The sequence below is a fragment of the Cylas formicarius genome, unplaced genomic scaffold (assembly GCF_029955315.1).
Source record: "Cylas formicarius isolate icCylForm1 unplaced genomic scaffold, icCylForm1.1 PGA_scaffold_10__41_contigs__length_53128322, whole genome shotgun sequence".
Taxonomy (NCBI): domain Eukaryota; kingdom Metazoa; phylum Arthropoda; class Insecta; order Coleoptera; family Brentidae; genus Cylas; species Cylas formicarius.
This window is the reverse complement of record NW_026844214.1, coordinates 37,344,943-37,368,995: the sequence shown is the minus strand read 5'-3', so window position 1 is coordinate 37,368,995 and position 24,053 is coordinate 37,344,943. Positions and strand designations below refer to the sequence as shown.

Genomic DNA, 24,053 nt, shown 5'->3' with positions numbered 1-24,053 from the left:
AACGTAAAGCCGCCTTGGACTGTTGTTAAATCAAATAGCGAGATTTACTTTCTTGCTTATTAGTTTTTTTTAGCTTATTAGCTTATAGTGTCACATTTAAACATTGTTGTTGATCGTAAAGCTTCTAGTGATTTTTAACCAGTGCATTAAGCCTCAAATACTTACTGATTTCCATCCACGACTGTTTTGCATCCAGTTCATATTAAAAATGATAATAACAATCATAACAATATTTGCTGATAATGTAAATCTAACTTTTCAGTAACATTTTTAGAGAGATTCCGTATTATATTCATGAAGAAAGTGCGTTATTCTTTTTTTGTAGATATTGGCGATGGTCTGATAGAGGTAATCGGTCTAGATAATTGCTTACACATGGGCCAAGTAAGGATAGGAATAACAGCTAGCGGTAGACGGTTGGCACAATGTTCATCCGTCACAATAAAAACCAAAAAGACATTTCCAATGCAGATTGACGGAGAACCTTGGATGCAGCCTCCCACGACGGTAAGGCATTGTTCCGCCATCCCCACATTTGATTATTTCGTATGTTTTAATTATATTTATTGTCAGAAAACCTTATACAGAATGACCAAAATAGAACTTCAAAAACTTCGACCCTTTTAAACCAAGTAAAATTTAAATTGTAAAAGTTTAAAGTTTGGATTTTTCTTTAATAATTTATCGTCACCAGATTATGAACTAACGGATAATTTAAATAATTGTTTTATTTATAGATACGTATCACTCATCAAAATCAGGTGCCAATGATGATGGCACCTCCGCCCGACAAAAAGAAGGGATTCTTTCGTTTCTTTCGTCGGTAGGCACTTTCAAATATTTAGTGCTTAAAGTGATATTAAATTTTGCGTCTATAGTGGTTTATTTATTTTCTTAGTTTAGAGAAGACAATAAAATTTTTATTTCATATAATTGTTGAGATCTTTAATTGGATACGTCACAGTTAACAAATACTGTGTTCGTATATTAGTTGAAAATATTAATGGATCCTGCTATTAACAAACTTTTTACGGACACCAAATATATTTAAAACAAAATAAAATTCGTTGCGACTTGTTCTTTAAGTAAGTTTTCGCAAACCTTTGGCACTTTTTTGTGAAACGAAGGATGACGTTTACAAAATTTTCATGACTTGCTTAGTTTTTAAGATACAGGGCGATTTTGGAAATTTGAAGTTTTGGGACACCTCACGTATCTCTGGTATCCTATCAAATGTCGGGAAGATGAAAAGCGCATCCCTTAAAAATTTTTGCGTAGAATTCCGAGACGTAGTCAGTTTTTTTTTCCAAATAGTTTCATCTTTTTGGAAAAAAAATAAAGTTTTTTTTTTTTAATGGAACACCCTATATCTTATAGGACAATTTGCTTCCGTTTCTCAAAAACGTATAACAGGAGTATAAACGACCTCACAAAAATGAATTTTTTAAATTTTCATGAAGGTATTTGCGGTAGGCCTTGGAAAAAGGATTCATTAAATACCTAAAAATTATTAATTATTAAATATTATTATTTTTAAATATCTAAATAAATATTATTAAATATCTAAAAAAAATACAAATGTTAATTTTAAACTTCATCCAAATTATAATAGTTATTGTGTAAGTATTGTCAAAAATAAATAAAATAACAAGATAACAAACCTGCAAGTTTCCAAAATTACCTTGTATAAAAAATAAGCAAGTCATGAAAATTTTGTTAACGTCATCTTTCATTTCACAAAAAGTTCCTATCTTCACTACGGACATACTCCTCAATCGCGCCTACAATGGGACACAGTGTCAAATCAATTTCGCTATCGTCTTCCAAAAAATAAAAACTTTTCTTGGACATTTTTTTAAGTAATCCGTATTTTCCGTACCTTTGTTTTCCATCTCGTAGTTTTATTAAATTAGCAAACTGAATTAGAATATCTCGCAGCCGTTTCAACGAAACCTTCTATTCCGATTCAAATTTACCCTGTATAATAAACTTAAAATTATGTAGGCGATAACCGCAACATATACTTTTGAGTTTTAAAATGTACAATTTGCGTAGGACCGGCACTTTATTTCGTTCAATTTTGAAGATCTCAACAAAAGAAGTATTATTATAAGTAAACTGGTAAACTGGACAGTATTGCTTAATGTAGAAGTAACAAATAAAATAAATAGTTTTATTTATATTCATTATTAGTGCGCCATTGTTTCTAGAGTTCCATTGTTTAGCAATTAATTCTCAAGATAGTTATACAAGGTGTTTCTAAAATGCGTCACAAATGTTCATTTAATGTTTGTCTTTTTGAATGTACAACTGATCCCCAACTTAAAATCGACGTATTATTTAATATATTTTTTAATTTTAATATTTGCTAAACTAGGTAATTCCAAGCAAGTGAAGGTTAAAAAGTGTCCTAAAAATATAGTACAACTTTGTAAAAATAGGTTCATAAATCTGAGAAAATGATCCTATTTAATTTATTTTTGCAAATCAATACAATAAAAATATAATATACAGGGTGAATTAACAAAGAGCGGGCGCATGATTGTTTTCGAGGTTATTTCCAAAAAAAAGTTTATGGATGATAGCTTGTTTCTTGACATTTTATTTTTTTTATGTAAGATGATCTCAAAAATTCGCAGCGCATCAGGGACTGTAGAATTTCAAGCTGCTAAAAAGGCGACTGAAATTAAAAACACTTCTTCGTTTTCCAGATAATGCTTCTACAAATCTGAAAGCGATATTAAAAACAATAATAGGAGAGTCATTTTCGGAACACACTGTAAAACGTAAATCAGATGCATTAAGCGGAGTGGTCACAAAACTAAAGGCTTTTTGCAATAACTTTATTATCTTCTTAATTTATGTAAATAAATCTACTGACTACCAAAGTTAACACCGAAATTATATTTATATTTATATATATTTTCCGTAGTAGGTTCGAAATATTTAAATGCTGCGATGTTTTTGCTTAAAAGTTCAATAAATTAAAGAAAAGTAAACGCAATCTTTTAGTTTTTTGACCACGACCTCTAATCTAGTCAAAATCTAGGGACCATACTGCTTAACGTATTCCTCCCAAACAAGTGTACCTATGCAATTAGTTGATAATGGAAACATATTTATTTAAATAATTTTCAGGCGAGTTGGCGTGCTTTGGCGATATAGTAAATATTTAGAATATCTTTTTCAGGGTCTTTGTATGTAAAATTAATCATAAAATTACTCCCATAACTAACTTTTTACAATTTTATTATTTATTTATTTTATTAAGCGCCAACAAATCGGATAGACATACAATACAAAACTTTGATAAATAAATATACCTTTTTTTTATTAGCGCTTCATAAGGATTCTACTATATTATTTCTGTGAAATTTTTTGATAATTATTATTAACAAAGTTAATAAAACAAATTATTCGTCTATTTTAACCCTTCAACTTGATTTAAGTTAGGTAAGTGACCTAGACTAGACCTAAAGTAAAAGAAAGTTCCCCTAAACAGAGTGCAAATATATCTCAAACGTTCTTCATATATTTTTTAAATAGTCTCTTTTTATCAGTATTTCTGACTTATATACTTAAACCGTCCAAGTCTCTAAACCAAACGTTACCCATGATAAGAACTGGTTGATTAGATTTTGTTGAATCATTATGTAAAAGTAGGCCCAATATTAAAATTGGATTTAATGTTATTTTACGAGAAACAAATTGGGAGCTGAATGCATCCAGACATTCACTTTTCTTAAGACTGTAACTTAATGGGCCATTTTTTAAAAATAATTGTTTCCTTTGTCTTATCATGTAAAAGATATACTTTTACTACGTTTGGTGAATTTTTATTTAAGAACTTAATTAATGGTTTAGTTTGCTTGACGAGCCGAGACAATTATACCAGGTTTAGCACTTTTTTTTTAGCGAGTATCAGTAAGTATTTAAAAAGTTAACATCTCTCTTAAAATAACTTTTTCATTTTAGTCACATTTCTCTTAACCTTATTGCATATCAAGATGAATTGGCATAAATACATGTGACCACCACAAAATCAACCAAATCAACGTTAAGGGGTCACATGAATTCCATAAACCACAACAGTTGGCAGTATAAAACATCCGTGATTTTTGTCTATAAACATATCACTTCAAAAAAAAATACAACCTCTTGCCCTTATTCGTGTTTCACCTTTTAAAAACAAGACTCCTTCAGATCATTTTAATATTTAACTATTCTTGCCTCTTCGATTGCCAATTGCCAAATTTTCGCCTCACATTTAGGAAAAGGCAAGTTTACACCATTGTTGCCGAAACTATTTTTCTAATACAATATCTAAAGGGACGCCATGGACTAAACAAAACATAATATATCGGACACCTGCCCTTCACGATTATTTTTAATTTTTGATTTTCCCGCTACATTAATGTAGTTTTTCTTTGTTAAAAGTTGTACAAATTTGGCAGCATTTTATTGAAAATACAATTCAAGAAGTCGATCGTGTAGTGACACAATACCTAGGACGTGAACGACCAGCCATTCAGAAACTAGGTAACAAAAAACGAAAACCGATATAAATAGTGTGTGAAATAATAAAGTGTAAATGGCTGTAAACCCTATTAAACACTATCTTTTAACCGACATCTTAAATTGATATCCAAACTTCCATGGCATTGTAGTGTCAGGCACTTAATTCAATTAAAAAATCACTTCCAGAAAAACTTGCCTTTTCAACATTAGCTTGAACAAAATACTACGAAGCAACAGATTTTCCCGCACAAAGTCCGCTTTAATGTATCTTGTGGGCTTGGCATTTAATTATAAGTGAAATTTTTTCAGTTTTCCAAAGCACGTGCCGTCGTAAAACGCCATGTGCGTTACTGTATAAACTATGTTTATATATAACATTCTAGACTCTTTGAGGTATTGTTGAGGTTGATTGTTTTTACCCATAATTGTGTCCCTGCAGTTACGAGTTCTGTAATAGATACGTATTTAGTGAAATGTCATTTTTGTAGGAAACTCAGAGATACAACCAACAAATGTTAAACTAAAAAATAATTGTAGCTGCTCGCTATATAGATTCAGAATTTTAATTGGAAATCGTCTCGGGCACGCATATGGGTTAAAGAGAAAATTTTAAGTGCTACTTGAAATTTATTAAATTGATTTCGGTGTTGGTGTGGTGTGGAGGCCGCCGCTATAACCTAACAGTGGTGATTCAGTTGTAACCAATATCTCAGGAAGTATGCGTTGTCGTAAGTAAGAATTAAAAAATTTAACCAAGAGAATTTTTTTATTTGTCCAATTGTCAAGTAAATTGTTTTTTTAATAAATTTGGAGTAAATAATTCAGCATGAGGTTTGACATTATTTTTGAAGATATGATCGATATTCTGGTGAAAAATAAAAAACCCATGTAGTTCTTGGATTATTGCTTTTATTATTTAAAACATAAGAACTAGTATATGCTACTTGTGCTACCTGATATATGCTACCTACTCTATTTCTCTTATGACTCGCAGTAACATTGTATGTATTGAGCAGTGGCCAATATAATAGAATTGTAATATCTCTGAGTTATTCAGACAATAGCTTGACAAAATCGCATTTGCGTATTTTTTTAATTAAAAAATTTTTTTTTGGAATATTTATTTTTTAAATAACACCCTTTATTTGCGTTTAGTAAACAGATAGGGAATTGGTTATTATCAGGACGAATGTAGACCAAATTATTTTGTTCTTATAACTTATGGACGAAACCATATTTAGATTACTTTTTCGTAACGTCCATTCTTCTGTAATCATCGTAACTCATTTTGAAACAAAAAAACGCTTATTTCTACTATCAGTGTGATTAGTGGTTAATGTAGAAAAATGTTTACGTTAATGTTAAAATAATTTTACAATATATCAAATTAGAACTGCCACTATAATTCAAAAATAATGTGGAAAAGTTTATTGCTGTTAAAGCTTTAACTGTAAAATAAACCTTATGTATAATTCGGAGTCAGTATTTTAAGAAATGTTTATGTCTCTTTCCTGTATATTAAAAACATTTAAATAAGTGAGAGCTTTAATTGTATCCGCTGCTTAACCCCAGCGTTGTTTCTGTTAACGACAGTACAATTCTAGTTTTTCCACAACTTTGTTAGCTTTCCAAAAATATTTAGAGGTACGCGTTTGCGCTTCCGTTTGGAAAGATCTCAAAAATTGTGAAAGTCTTCCGTTCTTCATTCTGTACAAACTGTTGATGCTAGATTTTACTTCTTTCGGCTATTTTACATACTGTAAAATCTGAACTGTACAAAATAAACCGCTCCAAAGCATTTTTTTGTGATTTTTATGCTCCTCGCGCACCCGATACGCTATTAAAAATAACTAGAACTTGCGTATAACCTTACGGAAAACTACACTCCGAGAATAACAACAAATTTCACAAATGTCATGTGAACAATGGTCATAAGTTTTTAAAAAAATAGCTAAAACAAACAAATCAAGGAAAAAGAGCAGTATTACACTTGGCGATATTTTACTTTCTTCCTACTTTTTTGAAGGGTAAAATTCAGTTGATCGCATGCGGGTATCCAATATGGCTATTATATAATATAGTGACCCTAGTACGGTAAACCTTGATGTGCCTCGAGCCAATACCTCCTACATCACAAGGCCGTGAAACGCTAAAGTGTGAGTCATCACATTAGGGATATAACTGGTTCATAATATGAAATATAGCTGAAAAAGGAAAAAAAAATAATCTAAAAATTCATACACGAGTGGTGCAATAAATTTGTGTACATATTTTTGTTATTTTACTAAGATTAAATAAAATAAAATTCAAATTTAAGACGCATTGCCATTTTTCAATGTGGCATTGTTTTCATAGACTTTATTCTTATATTCTTTATTTTTATTCTTTGGCTGAATTAAATAATCCTCTTCGTGACGTAGATGGTAAAACACAGGGCACTGTTAAAAATGTAGGTATAAGGTTTGCATGAAAACATAACGGAAGAGTTGTAAAGGCTACAAAATGTGTATTAAAATATTCTCGAATACGTATTGAACAAAATGCGATATCTTTGAACATTTCATCTAGGTTGTATTGTAAGACGCAATTTCATTACATAAAATTGTAGCTTACTAATAAAGAAGATAAATATGAAAATAATTAGAATATTTTTAATTTTAGTTCAATTTTGTACAAACACATGTTTTATGAAAGACTTGCAAACATTAGGATTAAAAATATACAGTGTTCCTCTTTTTGAATGTGTTTTTCTGATTATTGGGAAATTAAATTCAATTGTTTTTTGGCATTCGCATTAGTTGGCGCTTAATAATTAAAAAAAACAAGTTACCAATAATGCTTACTTAATTTGATACAGCGGGTATGTTTGTCCCAGGCTACCAGGCAAAATATGTTATAAAATATGTACTCATATTATGAAAATACAAACGAAAAGACTAAATGACAAAATATTTTCAAATTTCACTGAAATGCGTCTCTGTAAATCGCTGCCGCAACGCTTCTGTGTAGTAGGTGCAATCAATAAACTGCTCTGCTTCAATTCAGAGCATGTTTGCCGTTATAATGCACCGCACGGAAGTCTATACAGACTGCAGCAAATAACGAAACGAACCCAAAATGAAATAAGATACATGAAATAAAAAATTAACCGACGTAATGACGTGTACAGTGCGTGTTTAATGAGGACGTCGTTTTCAATGTTTTCTCCATTGAAACAATATAAATGAAACTGCTTCAAGATGTATAAACAGCTATTCACGATTTTAGGTATGTTTTCCCTTGTATTTTTATTAATTACAAGCAAAAATGTGTGTCAAAATCCAAAAAATATCACATACAATGTCAAAGTAAAATAGCAAAATTGGTTCTAGTTCAAATTTAGTATAGTTTTCCTTTCTCAGTTTGTACAAGCAGGCACAGTTTCTATTTTATTTATGTTCCTCGGACATAATACTAATTTGTTATTAATCGCATCTTCAAAGTTCATTGTACCACATGTCAAAATTTACGTATTATGCGGACTTAGATACATATATCGTATGTTACAGTTTGTTAGTGTACAGGAGGTCCGTGCTTTGGCGAAATATATCGCCCGTTGTTAGAAGATTGCGGTTTAAGTAATTCAAGAGAGACATTGCTGGAAATAAAGAAAACAAAAAATGGGCAATAACGATGAATGCTAATTTTATAACGACAACATATTTAATTGCAGAGTACAAAATAAACTGGTAAAGTATTTCACTTTTTGTTATTGACCGCCTAAAACTATTTTTGGCCTTATCCATGTCATATTGGTTCTAGCTCAACTTGTTACTGGGAGTGTAAAAAGTGCGTTTTTCACAAAAAATGCTTAGAACTCAGAAATGATATATTTAAATCCAACACATTAAGAAAGTAGGAAAAAAAACTGACTGATGGCGTTCGAAGATAATATTTGCTTTCACGATTCTGATCAATAATTGCTTCCGAAACTGTAACACTGATTTTAGACTAATTTTAAATTAACATACCTAGTAATCAAATATTTTCGATAAATTTATAAAAAAACGTAATTATACACTCAAAGAATGTATTGGTTATTTCACGAAAAACGAATTAGGATAATGCAAACAGCATATTTATTGTGTTTTTTGTCGCTTTATCCTAATGATCTATGGCAAGTTTTGCGAAAACCGCAAACTTTTAACTTTAATTAATACGCGGGATTAACATGTAAGTGGATGCCCTGTACGTTGACGCAGTCACATACTGATTAAATAAATTGTATTGTAAATGATTTTCCTCTCTATAAAAATTCAACTTCTTATCTATCTACTTATTGTAAACATCCAGGTTACGACGTTATCAAATTTCTTTCTTCCTCAAATTAGAGAAATTGTACGAACACTGCAAGTGGAGGCATATCTATAGGTGAATAACAAGACTTAAAATAATGGATATTTAACACCATGTTAAAAAAAAAATTCAGCTCCTGCCATATTGTTGCCTAATTGGATTTGAAATCTATTTGCGTTTTGGAACTATTAATAAAAATCGCTATATATTTTAAAACTTTAACATCTTGCAACTACATGTTGGGCCATGTTGATATAAACTTTTTTGTTAATTTTTGTTACAAAGATATGCGAAAAATTTAATGTAACAAGTGGCATCAGTGAGTGAACACACTAAAGCAGAAAACAAATTTATAATCCCTCATTGGCTGTTTTTCTACATTGGCCATGATTATCATAATCCTAAACAATTCCTTTCACTGTCTAGCCCACATTTATATGTGTTCGTTTAATGCCTTCGAAGGCAACTCGAGCGAATCCCGAATACTGGGTGGTTATAGTACAAGATCGGAAATTAATTATATATGGGGTTAAAGGGGAAAGCTTCGCGTTTGACATGTCATCCCCAAGCTCCTCTTATTGCAGTGTTGCCACATTGCTGCATTTTCCCTATGTTTGGGAGGAAGTAAATTTGGCACATCGTTGACGTTATTTTTCACAAATATTTTACGGAAACCTGCAATCCGTTATAATAAACTTCGTTCAAAATAAAATCATCATTATTCTATCTTATTCGACCTCACTATTCCAAAACTCAATTTCGTAGATGTAGATTAAATATAAATAAAAAGGTCGAAAGGTGTCTAATTTTATTGCAGTCTATATCGTTCCTTTTGGAAAAACCCAATGGGAGTGTGCCCGTGAGTAAAATTCCGAATGTTCACAAGTTTTATGCAACTTTGCTAGACAAATTGCCTACACGATTACCAAAAGTAGTATTTATACTAGTGAACTAGAGTTTTCGAATTCATACGTCATTAACATACACATACATTTATACTTCAAGTGAATATGGTCTAAACGAGTACTTTTAGATCAAATAGTAAATAGAAAACGCAAAACTTTTTTAAAAACGGCTGGTACAAAAATATTAGATTTATAGAGAACCATTTGAATTTACGTTAATAAAATTATATGGAAAATAAGAATACCTTGTTATTTTTTGTTGAGCTTGAACTATATTAAAAAAGTTTTGTAATGAAATAGTATTTCTAGTTGCCATGAAATACACTCTACTTTGCTTTATGCAGGTTAAAGAGCCCATTAACGTACTTTTTGTTGAATTGTTGACTTAATACAAAATGTAGCATGGTATTTTTATTTCAATATTAATCATCTCACTACACACGGTGAGCCCCACCATGTGCAGCATAGTTTTCGTTTTGTTTGTATCAGTAATGGACAGAAAATACGACACGATTAACTTATTTTTATGCTTTCTTTTCAGTGATAATATTGCTAGCTATAGCAACGCTATGTAAAGCAGAGTGCCAGAGTAAGTTTGCTGTTTGCATCAAACAACTGTCGTTTTTAATTTGTTTGTGTTAATTTCTTAAAATCGAAGTGTTAAATTCTCCGCATCTATTACAAACGAAAATAATTATTTAGAAAACGCCAATTTAGATTTTTGTCTGGGTGTTTTGAATTACGTAAGCAGGTAAGCCACCGACGCAGGAAGATGTGGAATTACCAATAAAACTAACATCACAATTACCAATTACAATTTCTACATTTTGGGTTGAAATATAAAACATAGAAACCACGATTGTAGCAAAGCGCGGCGAGACAATTTAATAACTTATACATCAACACTGAATATTAACAAATAATTGAAAAAAAACATTCCAATTACACTAACCAAATTTAACAGTTTGAGCATTAATGTATGTATACTCTGGATGTTAGATTTTCGTTAGTTTTGATGCTTTGATGCTTTTTTACATGTCATTGCGATAACTATAAGCTACAATATTCTGCATTCGGACAATACAAAATGGGGAGAAATGATACAAGATATAATTAAATGCTATAGTAAAAGGGGTGATACATTTTATTTACAAATCTTCTGGATTCCTCCTTAACTGAAACTGCTCTGAAGACGCCAATAGCGCAAGCAAGTTCGACTCGTCAACAACTAACGCGGAAGGAATCCAGAAATTTTCGAAAAGGTATTACCATAGCCTGTGGAAGTTTGTACCTACTCTGGGGGTACAACTGTCAAACTGTCAATCTTAAGGACCACTTCGTAGTGTAAGAGAATAATATTGTAATTGTAACAAAACTCTTGATTAATGAAATTATTTAATCAAATCAAATATAACTGCCTGTAAAACATGAATTGGGAATCGGCAAAATTTCTCTCAGTGTAAAATTATCTAGTATTGTCGTTGTCTACGACGTTCGGCAATGACTGTCCCACACAATAAAAACGCCGCGTTTCACTCAATTTACCTTGAAATATTTAATAATACTACTACCACTTGTACTCGACCAACTTTATCCAATAGAAAACTCAATCGTGATACGTATTCTCGAAGTCTAAATCACACGAAAGAAACATAATATATAAAAATAACAGTCCTATTGCCATGCGACATTTTTATTAAGACATCAATCTTCTACTTCGACATCTTCCCTGCTGACCACCGCAGTTGGTGAGCGCCATATCTAAAACATCAAGTTTTAATAGAAAAAAGTGTTTTTCGAACTTAGTGTTGGACCAACAATGGAGAGCTAAAAGTTACCTAAAAATCGTTAAAATATGACATTTCTTTTAACTAAAAGATAATTACGCACTTTAACTAACCAACCGCAGCCAAGCATATTAATTTTATGAATTTTTAAATTGGACGACAGTCCAGTGGCAGTTACGGAAGTATTTCAAAGTTACGAATTATTCTATCCCACAAAATTATAAAACAAAAACAATTAACAACACTAAAACTATACTAATATACTGGTGACTGGTAAGTGTAGTTAAATCTGAACATCCCTAGTTCGTTTGATATATTCCTTTTGATTAATTAATTCATTGATAAATTATTTCGTCTCGAATATTATGATTCAACTAATTTTCCATTTACCAGTCTCCCTATATATCGGGTAGCTCACAATGAAGGTATCCGAAGAACTGTCAAAATATCTAATCTATATCTTGTTTGACGCAACATTAAAACGACTGAAGATAATCTTTAAAATAAGCTAGAAAAATCCTTTATCTTCAATGTACAACCAAAACTCATTTATTATTTTTAAAACTTCTGTAAGATCTGTTACGCTACCTATATCAAACTTTCTTTGAATTGGCAATCTAAATAAATTCTATTTTATTCCTTGAATAATCGACTGCGAGCCACCCGGTATGAGGATCACGTCATTGAATTTCGTTTATCATTGCATGCTGCACACGACATCTACTGCACAGAAATTGTTATCCACAAGTTTGGCGTTTAGCTGAGTTTATCAAAATACCTTATCAAAATATCTCGTACTGCGAACATTGCATGAATGTGTTAAGAAGCATGGATTGGTATTCCACTGTACGATAAACCAAATTCTACGAAGAATAGTTGAACATTCGTATCGTATCGATACGGAAAAAGTGAATTAGTTTTTCGGTTATTGATGTACTGGTTGTGCTAACATACACTCACATAAATACCAAACTCTTAAACCAAACCAATGTTGTTTATAATAGTCAAAATATATTTGAATTATGGCTTTGCCACAAACCTCCAAAGCGCTATTTTTAAAATTTCATGGCTAAAATCAAATCTAGACTCGCGGTTTGCCATTGGGAATGCCTTCTCAAATGTGACGTTTTCACGGTGCCTAAAAGAATTTAAATTTTTTTCTTGAAATTAGAAGATTCGATTCATAAATTTGGAACACTGAAAGTTACAATCAATCAACAACGTCCATATAATAGACACATAGATCTAGTGAAAAAAGGAATCAGAGAATTTTCAAATTAAATAACTGTATGTTTTTAATGAAAGATCCTTTGTATGATTTAAATATTAAATTTATTTCATTTAGAAGCTTCTCATATATTATGTCAGTTATCCCCGAGAGCTACAATCATTAAAAAATTGTTTAAAAAAATATTGGCATTTAAGCTGGATTTAAAGATGCTTTACTAATTTTTTCAACCGTTTAAGAATCCTAATTTTATATACTTTTGCAAGAATCCATAAAGACAAAAAGGAACATGGCAGGTAATCGCAACTGCATAGAAGGAATGGAATAAATCTTTCAGGATCTAGATACAAATTCCCATATAATTCTGAAGATTTTTTTCATTTTTGTCCAAGTCCAAAATTTCAATTGTGGGAATACGTTAATATTTTTCAGAAGTTTGCAAAAATGATACCTTTATTTTACCACTACAATGAGCAAAGATTTTGTATAACAAAATCCAAAAGACTGTGAAAACGCTTGTGTTGGCTCTCGCGTTATGATCTAAGCCGCAGAAGCGGCGAAAACGACTATAGAATCAATTTTTTCTTATATTTTTGGTCCATATTAAATGACTTGGTCGCTAAACGGAAACAAAAATTTGCAATTTAAAACAACTACATACTTCAGTTGTAAGTTTCCAATCACTAGATGATGGCTATTTGCAAGTAAAACATTTCAACAATACTTTTTATCGCAAAACGTTGAAATAGTGTGACCTATTGCATTTTAGCTCGACAAATATATTGTTATGAATGTGATAGTTGGTCAGACATGCGTTGCAAGGACCCTTTCAACTACACTGCCCTTCCGAAAGACCAACCGCCCTTAATGACTTGCAACGGCTGCTGCGTAAAGATGGTCCGGAATGCAAAATCACGTAAGTAGCTGGGTAACTTTATTTTTTTAATTTCATTTACCCCTCCAATAAAATTTCTAAAGCGAGACATGCACGAAGTAATGCATTTTGGAGTAAGCTACGGTGAGCATTACTTTGTTTGTTGTGATTCCGGTTATGCAGCCAATATCCTTTTTGTGACGCAAATTATTATTACAGGGAAACTGTTAGCAATCCTTTTCTTCTTCGTACATGTTAATACTAATGGCTCAATTTTTCTACACATTTGGGTTTTCTAGGGATAAATTACTTGCTAAAGGGTACTTTTAATTAAGTAGTAGTGATATATTTTCACTATTTTTGGTGGGGATAGTCTTGCGTATGCAGAATACGTACTAATAATTTCATAAACATTTTTTTAAATTGCAATTTCTTATATTATATATGCCAGTAATAAATTTACATTTCTATTAATAAGGTACGTGTAAATAAATAAAATTGTTAATTATAACAATTAAATTAGTATTTTTAATTAGTATTAGCTGTAGAAGAAATTTTAAAATTTTTCTCATTACTCCATTTATGGCAAGAGAAAAAAAAACGTAAATACTAGCTCTCTTAGTGTCCCTTTATTCGTTGGCTCGCGTAGCTGATATTGAAATTTGACGTAGTCATATTTTTTTATTTATTACACGTTTAATTTGGGATACCGTAAACAACAGTAATGTAAAGCTTAAGATAAAATAAACCAATCAATAAATCATAATTTTGTAATTTGATTTTTACTACGTTTATCGGATCAATTATATAAACTTTGGTAATAGTATGAAACTCTAGTTGGTGAGAACTTGGTTCGAGACGCGAGCTGATGAGTAAGTTATAGCTGTTATAGTCTCGACCAAGTAAACTTATAATCATGGCCTAGTGATTCAAAATTTCCGGAAAAATTGGTTGTCGGAAAAAACAGGCTTTTTCCCGGAAAAATTGGAAAAAACGGAAAATTTGGGAAAAATTGAATTTTTGTTGGAAACGAAATCCAAAAGCATTTTAATATGCAGGGAGGTTTACGTATTAAATATTATTCAATACAATTATTTTCACACATATTTAAAAAAATAAGTGCAGTGTAACAACACTGACAACTGGTTTACCGGTGAATCCATATGGTATTCCTGCAAATACTGATGGCCTGTCCTGCCTGACTAGAGAAAACGTATTAAAATGTATAAAAGAGTGCTTCGAATTTTGTTGTAAAACTTATTCATTTTGCAGCAAATCTTCTTGATTCCCGTTTTAAAGGGAAGCAATTAAATGAGGACCAAGTTATATTGGCAATTGAGTTTATTTCGCAAATGTCTCAATTATTACGTTTAAATAAAGGAGAAGTAATGGCAAATTTAGCCCACTGCAGAACTGAACGGGATTTTTTAGTAGGAATTCTCTATGGGAATCTGCGAGCAGTACCCATCCAGCTATATGGTGGCAGGGGTTGTGTACCTCGCAGCCACTTATGCCAATTGCTTCCAGAATTTTAAATGGACCTCTATCGTCCGCTTTGTCAGAAAGAAACTGGTCTTTGCATGGTGTTATTCATACTAAAAAAGAAATAGACTGACACAAGATAAGGTACAAAAGCTTGTTGCAATTCAGTCTACCTTAAATTTAGAAGAAAATTACAAATTTGCCTACGATTCTAGGCCAGTTCCGCTTTTGCAGCCGGCTGAAATGGATATCGAATTAATTGGGAATATCCAGGACGGCGATGCTGCAGAATCAGAACCAGATTCTTTCTCCGAAGACTCGGACCTTCACGATGAAACCCCTTTAAGTGTACTGGCTTTGCAGAAATGACTTTTTTTTTACTTGCATTTTGCTTGCGTTGTCAGTTCTTCTTTTTTTTTGTTTACATTTTTTTTTGTTTATTATGTATTCTACAGTTTATGTTTTGTTAACCAAAGAGTTCTTAATTTATTCTTTTTATTATCTTGAAATAAAGTAGGCATCTTAATTTTTGCTTTTTTTTATTGAAGCAACTTATACTAACCAATATACATTTATATCATAATATTTTAACTCGTTTAGCTGTCTGGCATTTAATTTAAAAAAGTCAAAATTTCCGTTTTTTTACAATTTTTCCGAGGTTTGGGAAAAAACCGAAAAAACCGTGTTTTTTTCCACATTTTCCGTTTTTTTTCCGAACCGTTAAATATCTATCATGGCCGATGAAATTTTCTATCTACTAAGGTTAGGTTTGCCAAGACATAAATCACATTGTCTCATTGACATGTATTAATAACAAAACAATTCAAAAAAGGATCTCAGAAATCTCTAAAAATCGCAAAAAAAAACATCCAAAAACTTAAATCAATCATGGTCGATTAAAAAGAGAGGAAAAAAGACTGAGCGATAGGTTAGACAAAAGGGATGAATATAATTCCACTCGTAGCTAGATGCACCAAGTTAAAAACAATTGTTTCTATTTAGTAACTAACCAAAGCAAACCAAAAACAAGTACTTATTACATACATATAAAAATATTGAAAAGAGCAAGGGATCCAAATATGTGGAACCACATGCAAGTATGCCGACCTTATCCTATTAAAAGCAACATACATAGCTCTATTTTGTAATGCTTACAGATATTACATACGCTCTAGAGCAGTGTTTCTCAAAGTGGCCGATAACGCATCCTTGTGGGCTTTCGAGCCGTAGAGGGGGGCGTTGGTTAGGGGATGGATACATTTGTAATTTACTTTATTTTTTAAATTTTGCTAAAATTAAGACCTACCTACTACACAATAACGAATAACTAGTTTATAAATCTATGGTATAAAAGCTTAAAATAATTAAAAAGATTTTGTAGGATAGTTAGCAGACCATACGCAATCAAGATGTAACAGTTTTCTGTTAAATTGATACAATCCTGAGAGATAAACGAGTTTGTGCGTGTGTGTCTTATTCCTGTCGGTGCTTACTGTATTTAAACCCTATATAAAAGTTCGTCATTTTTCTTATATCTTCATTAGTGGTTCGGCGCGCTATATTTAAAGAAGTATTTGAGTTCAACAATTTATTTACATATTTGTGAAATCAAAGGTATGTCGGAAACAAAAAAGAAGAAACCGCAATACACTGCAGAATTTATTAAATATGGATTCAGTTTTCAAACGATGAAGCCTTCAAGACTTCAAAATCATTTGAATAAAATGCATCCGGAAGGAAAAAAATGTAGCCTTTTTTTGAAGATCTGGAAAAGAAGCTAAATTCTCAGCCAAGTATATGAAAACTTTTTCCCATGGTACTAAGCAAGACAATGATGGACTTCGAGATTCATACAATATATATTTTTGTTAATTGCTTAAACAGCTAAACCACTCACCATCGGAGAAACGTTAATTTTGCCGGCAATAAAAGAAGTTGAAGTTGAATAGTCATTGTGCAGTAATCTGAAGACTGGTCAATTTTAAATTCAGTTGGATGGGTTCACTTTACCAACTAGTGAAGCATTGTTGTTGTCTTAGGTGGGATTTATTAAAATGAAAAATATATCAAGAACTTTTATTTGCTAGAAAAGTCTTGGGACGAAAAAAGAATTCCCTTGAAGCTGCTACAGATGGTGCTCCAACTATGACGAGACATCGGAAAGGCTTCATTTCGTACTTAAAAAACAAAATTCCAGCTGTGCTTGCTGGACATTGCGTTGTACATCGACAGCATTTAGTTGCCAGAAATTTAAGTGAACGACTGTTTCAATGATTACAACATGTCATCAGAACAGTCATCAAAATCCGAAACAACTCTTTAAATGACAGAATATTTAATCAGCTTTGTGTTACTAATGATGAAGATTTCAACAGACGATTGATCTTTCACACAAAAGCGTGTTGGCTATGAAAATGAAATTGTCTGACTCGTCTTTACAATATGTTTGACTCTGCCATAGGGTTCTTGGAAAACGAAGAACCAAAATTGCGCGAAAATCTCATCCTGACAGACATTTCTTAATGATATGAATCTCTATCTTCAAGACCATGACTTGAATTCAATAAAAACAAAAAATGTCTTCGGTATTTTTACACAAGAAGAATATCTGCAGACGTGAGTGCCATAATTTTCCCAATTTATCAGTATATTGCAACAACAACGACTTGCTTGAATGATTCCAGGACATTTTTAAATTGGAAATACCAGACTGGGTGTTAGATCCTCTTTCAAACATAGCAATATCACTCCAGCTAGCAGAAGAACTTATAGAACTGACAACGAAAGAGGGAATAAAAATGAAATTCAAAAATGGCTGCCAACAATTTTGGCTACAAAAGTCACTTCCGCAGTCGTACTTCGTTTATAAACAAAAAGTGATAACCTTTCTGTATTGTTTGTTTCAATTTGATTAAAATATAGTATTAACATTATGAAGTTGCGTTTTAATTGCTCTAACTGATAAAAATTTCTGGTTTTGAATGCAAGTTTAAACACCAGAATCGACTAATATAGCACGCTATAACTAAATTAATTGAAGTAATCAAACTGTTTGTTTTAAGTTTTAGAAGTGTATTAAAGGGGGAAGGGGGGTGATCTGAAAAATAATTGATTTTGAAATAAAAAAAGAAATCACTGCTCTATTTATTCCATCGCTATTGCTATAGATTGTCACAACTCCTAACTAAGCGATGTTTGTTTTTGCAGCGTACGAAGTGGTCCGCCGAACTTGCACCTCGCAACTTCAAATAAACTTGTTTATGGTAGATCACGTGTGCATGATGGAAAGTAGCGGAACAGGTCACATGTGCTTCTGTGAGGAGGACATGTGTAACGGGGTGAAAACGTTGAACCCCAACACGTTAACACCAGTAGTTGCTGCCCTTCTTTTAAGCAGCCCATTCTGCATGTTGTTGAGTTAGACAAATATTTACTTAGATAGCCTTGTTGACTTAGACAGTTGTTTCGAAGAGCTAGAGAATTCCAAGTGCGCAGACATTTTTCAATTCGGTAATAACTTTTTTAAGCTTCCGACGAAAGAATCAATGTGGTTTTAAATCGTAATCTACAACGTTTCCAATAAGCATGGCGATGCAGGGTGTTCCGAAATCAGACCTCAATTACAAAATCTTCGTTTTTAAGATTAAAAATTAATACAAACTTTTGGTTATTAATTTTTGGTAGTTTTAATTGGCAAATTTAAAAAAATAAACTCAAACAATATAGTGCCATTTGCTTCTAAATTTGCAAACTGAAAATGTTGCGACCTAGTGAAGTACGAGAAAAGTACATGATTTCTGTAAAAAACGTAAAATTCATTGTTACATTGAACGTAAAGAATTGATCAAATTCACCAAATTTTATTGAAACTCCTTGAATCTGAAAAAAAAATTACTCCCCATATCCCAAAGTTGTTGATCGTAGTTTATAAGAACTTCTCTCTTTTTTGTGGTTAAAATATTGACGTCTAATTTCGGGGCACTCCATATTTTAGTGAACGTGGTGATAACAGCTTGATGCCAAAAATATTGACGCTAAACGTATAATAAATAGTGCACGAACGTCAATTTGTAGGTACGTATTTCGATTACCCAAAATTCTCAATTTTTATGCAAGACGTAATTTTAAAATAATCTTTAATATTAGAACCTCTTAAACATTTTATTACCCACTCAATATTTAGTTTCCATACAGTAATCAATCACAGTGTCTGTCAATTATTTTGCCGATTTTTGGCAATATAGCGTACTTTTTCAAAAAGAAACGGACACACGTTACTTATTCAAATTGTTACGAATGCCACTAACGGCGACTGGTTTAATAATAATAACAATAAATCATTTTCCTGAAAAGTAAACACCGAATATTTTGATTAAATAATTCAATATTCAGAGAAAGGCAAAATGCGAAAAAGTACCAAACCAATGATACCGACCAACAGATACGATTAAACCTCCAGCGTAACAATGATATGTTAAGACTATTAGAATCAAATATACGTCCTATTTGTCAAAGGTTTTCGGGTTGCGATGCACTAATGCAAACAGCAAGCCTCTATGCGGAGATGCCGAGGCAATGGGGTAACATCCTTTATTTAAACAACTTTGTCGCACTTGAAGTTTAAGGGTGCGATAAAATTTTTCATCATCTCTATACCGATTATAGATCTACTATCGACATTTTTTTTTTCATTTCTATAAAAATATCCATATTATTAAGTGTATTAATATCAGTTCAAGAAACGTTGTACATAATGAGTACATAATTTCTCTTGCTTCTGGAGTTTTACCAATTACTTACACAAATCCAGAAACTAATGTGTCTTCTTTGTATTTTTTATTTTGTCGATTTTGTTTTAATTTTAGTCTTTTTAAGGAACAACACAATTTAATAAAATTAACTTTTCTATGTCGACCAAAATATGTCTGCTAAACAAAGGCTTGACAATAAATATCTTCTTGTAATGTAAAAATTGAGAGCATTGGTCTTAGCTTTATCAATACTTAAAACTTTTGAAGACCAATAAGTTTCTAAGCAATATCACAGTTAATTAGTTACAAAAAAAATCCAAACAAATAGTCCAGGTCAGAAAATACAATTTTCTCTCGTAGTAGTGCATCGATTTGAAAAATAATTTATCTTTTATCTTGAGTCATTTTTAAAGCGCCTACATATACCGAGATTTGGCTTATCTTTATTACGCTGAAGGTTTGACCGATAAAATTTTTCGTCATCTGTATATACAGTCCGTCGTTCACCTTGTTTAATGGAAAAATAGTATAATTTCGACACTTTTTACCATTGCATATTTTAAATTATTACTATTTTATTGTAAAGGTTCCATAACGATTATATCCACTTTAGTTAGTTAACTGTTACTGAAACTAACTGCCAATTAACTACAAATACTATAAGTGCGACAATACGCAAATAACCAATGTATTATGTTTTTTTAATAAATATCCTACATTTCACAAACGATACCTCAAGAATTTTTAGGAAAAAACCTTTACATAAAAATTCAAAAATAAGTTCAAATTTGAATTTTCCCTTTTCCAATTTTTTCAAAAATTCTTGGGAAATCGCCTTATGAAATATCGGCCATTTATTAAGAAACACCCTTATTTTATTAGGCACTTATTACAAGCTACATTTTACCACGTGATGAGTTCTTATATGCTGCAGCTATAATTCGCCGATACCAGAAGTACATATTTGGTCAATCGTAACAGTTATTATACATTCTCGTGTGTTTGTTAATAAGGTAAATACCATATCACGCAGAAACGTTTAACAATAATTGTCGATCATATCATTGAGAAACTTATTAAAGTTTTCGTTCGAAAATTCGAATCGAAAACGACTTTAAATTTCGTTTTGCTTAATACGTTCCATATCAAATCATATAAATTTCCTTCGCTCATAGTATAAAGCCAGTAATACTATCGCTAACAAGTATCATGCGGAAACTACTTGTAAATTAACATTTTACTCCTATTATTATTAATATTCGCGTCTTTGATTTAGTAATTTAAAGTAAGTTAATACCTACACAAATTTTATCGATATGTTAAATAAAATTAATATTCCTGTACAAGGGCCTCTACTTTTACATTTATCGTCATTTTGCAAGCAATATAGTACGCCAATAAACAGCAAAGAGTATGGTAGAGTTCACATTCATTTAGTTAAATCATTTACAAGATTCAGACCTCTAAACCGGATGTCCATCACTTCACGTCACAAGCCATACTTCTTTTATTTATCAAGATACGACAGTTATTATTAAAAATACCTTTTATATTTAATGTTTTTGTTTAAATATACAAAAGTTCTAGCCTGTGACGTTAACTGTAACACGCCCGGTATAAGTTCATCCCATGTAGAACGATTTGAAGATTGCCAACAAAAAAAGAGGACTAACGAAATCGTCAGTTTAATGCAGAATTTTTTGTATTATGGGAGAAATTTTATCGCAACTCAATATTTCAAAGATATATTGAAAATGTATTTCTGAAAATAGTATCTGTAACAAATTTCATGACTTCTGCACTACTTTTCGATTTAAAAAAAATATGTGATCACCTACTTGGGACGAAATTTAGCAAATAATTGATTTGACCATTTTCAGAGCATGCTTGTGCATGATGTTATCCCTGCACATTTAGTTCAAGAATGTTTCTGTTTGAATGCGCTTCTCAGTTTTACAATAGTATTAAAAATAATATATACTTTCGCGCAATTCTATCCATACACCAAGTATTAAGACAGTCTGCACTGAGTGTCAACGAATATACTAAATAAGCTATAACTGCTATAGAGCATTTGGAGTATCAGAACAAAAATTGTTAGAAATAAATGGCACAAAAGAGCAAAGTTTTTGGAATTTTTTCACTTTTCGGTTGTATTCGGTTTCACTACAATTTGCTGCAAATCATAGAAAGAATAAAAACTGTTCAATAATAGTCATCAATAAATTAGAATAATAAAAGTTCACTGTATTTAGGGAATTTTTAGATTATTCACTTTTCGATTATACAGGGTGTCCCAATTCTTCGGTAGCGACATATATATTTTATTGCGTTTTTGGCTTTAGAGGTAAAAACAAGGGTAATTTTCATCAGACCCACCTGTTCGCTTTCCACACGGCTTAGGAAATATTTAAGGTATGTAACATGTTATTGAAAAATCAGCATATTAAAAAAAGCTCGCAAAGACACAAGACTTATGTTTTCGTGATTTTCGAGTCTAGAATTATATTGGGTGTTATTTTTTACTGATGAGTTTCGAAATTTGTAAATGCCGAGATCTTTGTTTAATTGCACACCCTGTATATTACTGACTAACTTTAGTAGAACGCGCATGAAACATCTTCTATACCTATATGTGATTTTATTCTTTCTCATTTTTTCTTCTATTTTTTCATTCTATTTTAAAAAATTATGTAACACACAGAGAATTGCATGCCTGAAAAAAAAAACTAAATTAAAAATGTTTATCTAAGACAAAAACAATATAGTAAACAAATGCTTTTGTTGTGAATAATCCAAGGAAACATTTCAATGCAAGAGAAATGCATGCGTGAAAAATTACCTTTTCTGAAAATTCCCTTAAAAATAAAAAAAAAATATGGGCGACCTTATGTGAAAGACCTGATATGTTCATATGACATGCATAGTTTGCGCTATCCAGATAAACCGATTAACTGGATTTTAGCACTACTATTTTATCCTTGAGGAGTGAAATTTTACAATGGTACCTATATAGAGAACCCTAACATGAACTTCGTCGATACTTTATAACAATATAACAATTCATGAGTTGAAATTTCTAGAATTACGTAAGATGATTTTAAGGAAAAAAGTTTATATAAATTTTGGCTGTTGAAATTATTAAAAAAAACGTTTTTTTCTCATTTTCATTGAAACTACTTTATATTTTGTTGCAGTTCACACACCCCATTAAAGAAGTACATAATGACTTTTGGGTTGAAACATGGTAGGTTGATAGAATCGGTTCCTGGCTCCTTTTTAAAATCTTAAGCGTATAACGATATGCAACTAAACCTTTTTATTGTTTTCCGTAGGAACGCATTCGATTTTAAAAATGTAATGTAAAACAGTGGCGTATCGTTTTTTCTCTCTTTGAAGTAATTTTCACTCAAAAAATTGTTTCTATAAATCAGTTTTTTTTATTTTCAAACACTTTGTATATCAAAAATAAAGCGATTACAGACCTACATTGCTATAAATTTTTCTTTTTCTTTTCTTAAAATCAACCTTCAAGGGTCGGCAGTTTATTTTGAAACCTCCTGTATAGTCTGATCGAAACACGAGTTCACCTCTTTGCTTTTGAAATTTACTCATCGATTCGATAAAAAGTTAGCTGACTTTATTAAACAAATAAACGTGGTGGTAAGGGGTTAACATGTTATAAATTAGTGTGGGAAGGGGAAATTGGTTTTGGCACACATCAGAAACGAACATCCAGTATAGATATTTCTATACAGCTATAGAGAATAAGAAAATTTTCTTATATTAATAATCCATGGTAGGTATCTAATTGTGTTGGCATAAACATCCCAGCATGAGCATGTGAAAACCTTTAGGAAAATAATTATTTAGTTAAAACTCAAGAACACTCCACCTCACGGAAGTAAGGCCTTTTCTTGTTATTTACTTTATGTACACGACTGAAATATTGCTTACGCAAAATCAGCTTTTTATCCTATACCAGTTTTGGTATTCGATAAAAAGCTGGTTAAACAAAATTTCAGTCCCACTTAAATAACATATATACATATATATATATATTTTTTCAATTAATGTAACTTTAAACACTGTTATTGTACTAAAGGGAGAATTGTAAATAAAGTTTATGCATTTTATCGAGTTATTTCAATAAAAACAAGAACCACAAATGTT

The 24,053-nt window shown here is 31.4% G+C and overlaps 2 protein-coding genes across 5 annotated transcripts in view; both read left to right on the top strand.

Moving 5' to 3' along the window:
• Positions 1-6,713, top strand: part of LOC132700179 (diacylglycerol kinase 1) — a 153,876-nt gene extending 147,163 nt beyond the window's left edge. For all 3 annotated transcript variants that reach the window (XM_060667369.1, XM_060667351.1, XM_060667360.1), the window contains exons 16-17: positions 326-507; positions 738-6,713. In XM_060667369.1, the coding sequence (XP_060523352.1) occupies positions 326-507; positions 738-827 (272 nt within the window). In that variant the 3' untranslated portion in view covers positions 828-6,713. The remainder of the gene's footprint in view (positions 1-325; positions 508-737) is intronic.
• Positions 6,714-7,578: 865 nt separating this feature from the next.
• Positions 7,579-24,002, top strand: LOC132697388 (protein quiver). Of its 2 annotated transcripts, none has more exons than XM_060662865.1 (4): positions 7,579-7,785; positions 10,300-10,347; positions 13,543-13,689; positions 18,337-24,002. In XM_060662865.1, the coding sequence occupies exons 1-4, from the start codon at positions 7,758-7,760 to the stop codon at positions 18,549-18,551; spliced, it is 438 nt and encodes a 145-aa protein (XP_060518848.1). In that variant the 5' UTR covers positions 7,579-7,757; the 3' UTR covers positions 18,552-24,002. The 2 variants fall into 2 exon arrangements, with proteins under 2 accessions (XP_060518848.1, XP_060518857.1); XM_060662874.1 differs by lacking the exon at positions 10,300-10,347 and adding an exon at positions 9,671-9,712 and having other exon boundaries at positions 18,337-23,931.
• Positions 24,003-24,053: the final 51 nt, after the last annotated feature.

Coding starts and splice junctions, on each gene's coding strand:
- LOC132697388 (XM_060662865.1), top strand. CDS start 7,758: ATGTATAAACAGCTATTCACGATTTTAG. Junction 7,786..10,299: donor ACAGCTATTCACGATTTTAG/GTATGTTTTCCC, acceptor CTTTCTTTTCAG/TGATAATATTGCTAGCTATA. Junction 13,690..18,336: donor GGTCCGGAATGCAAAATCAC/GTAAGTAGCTGG, acceptor TTGTTTTTGCAG/CGTACGAAGTGGTCCGCCGA.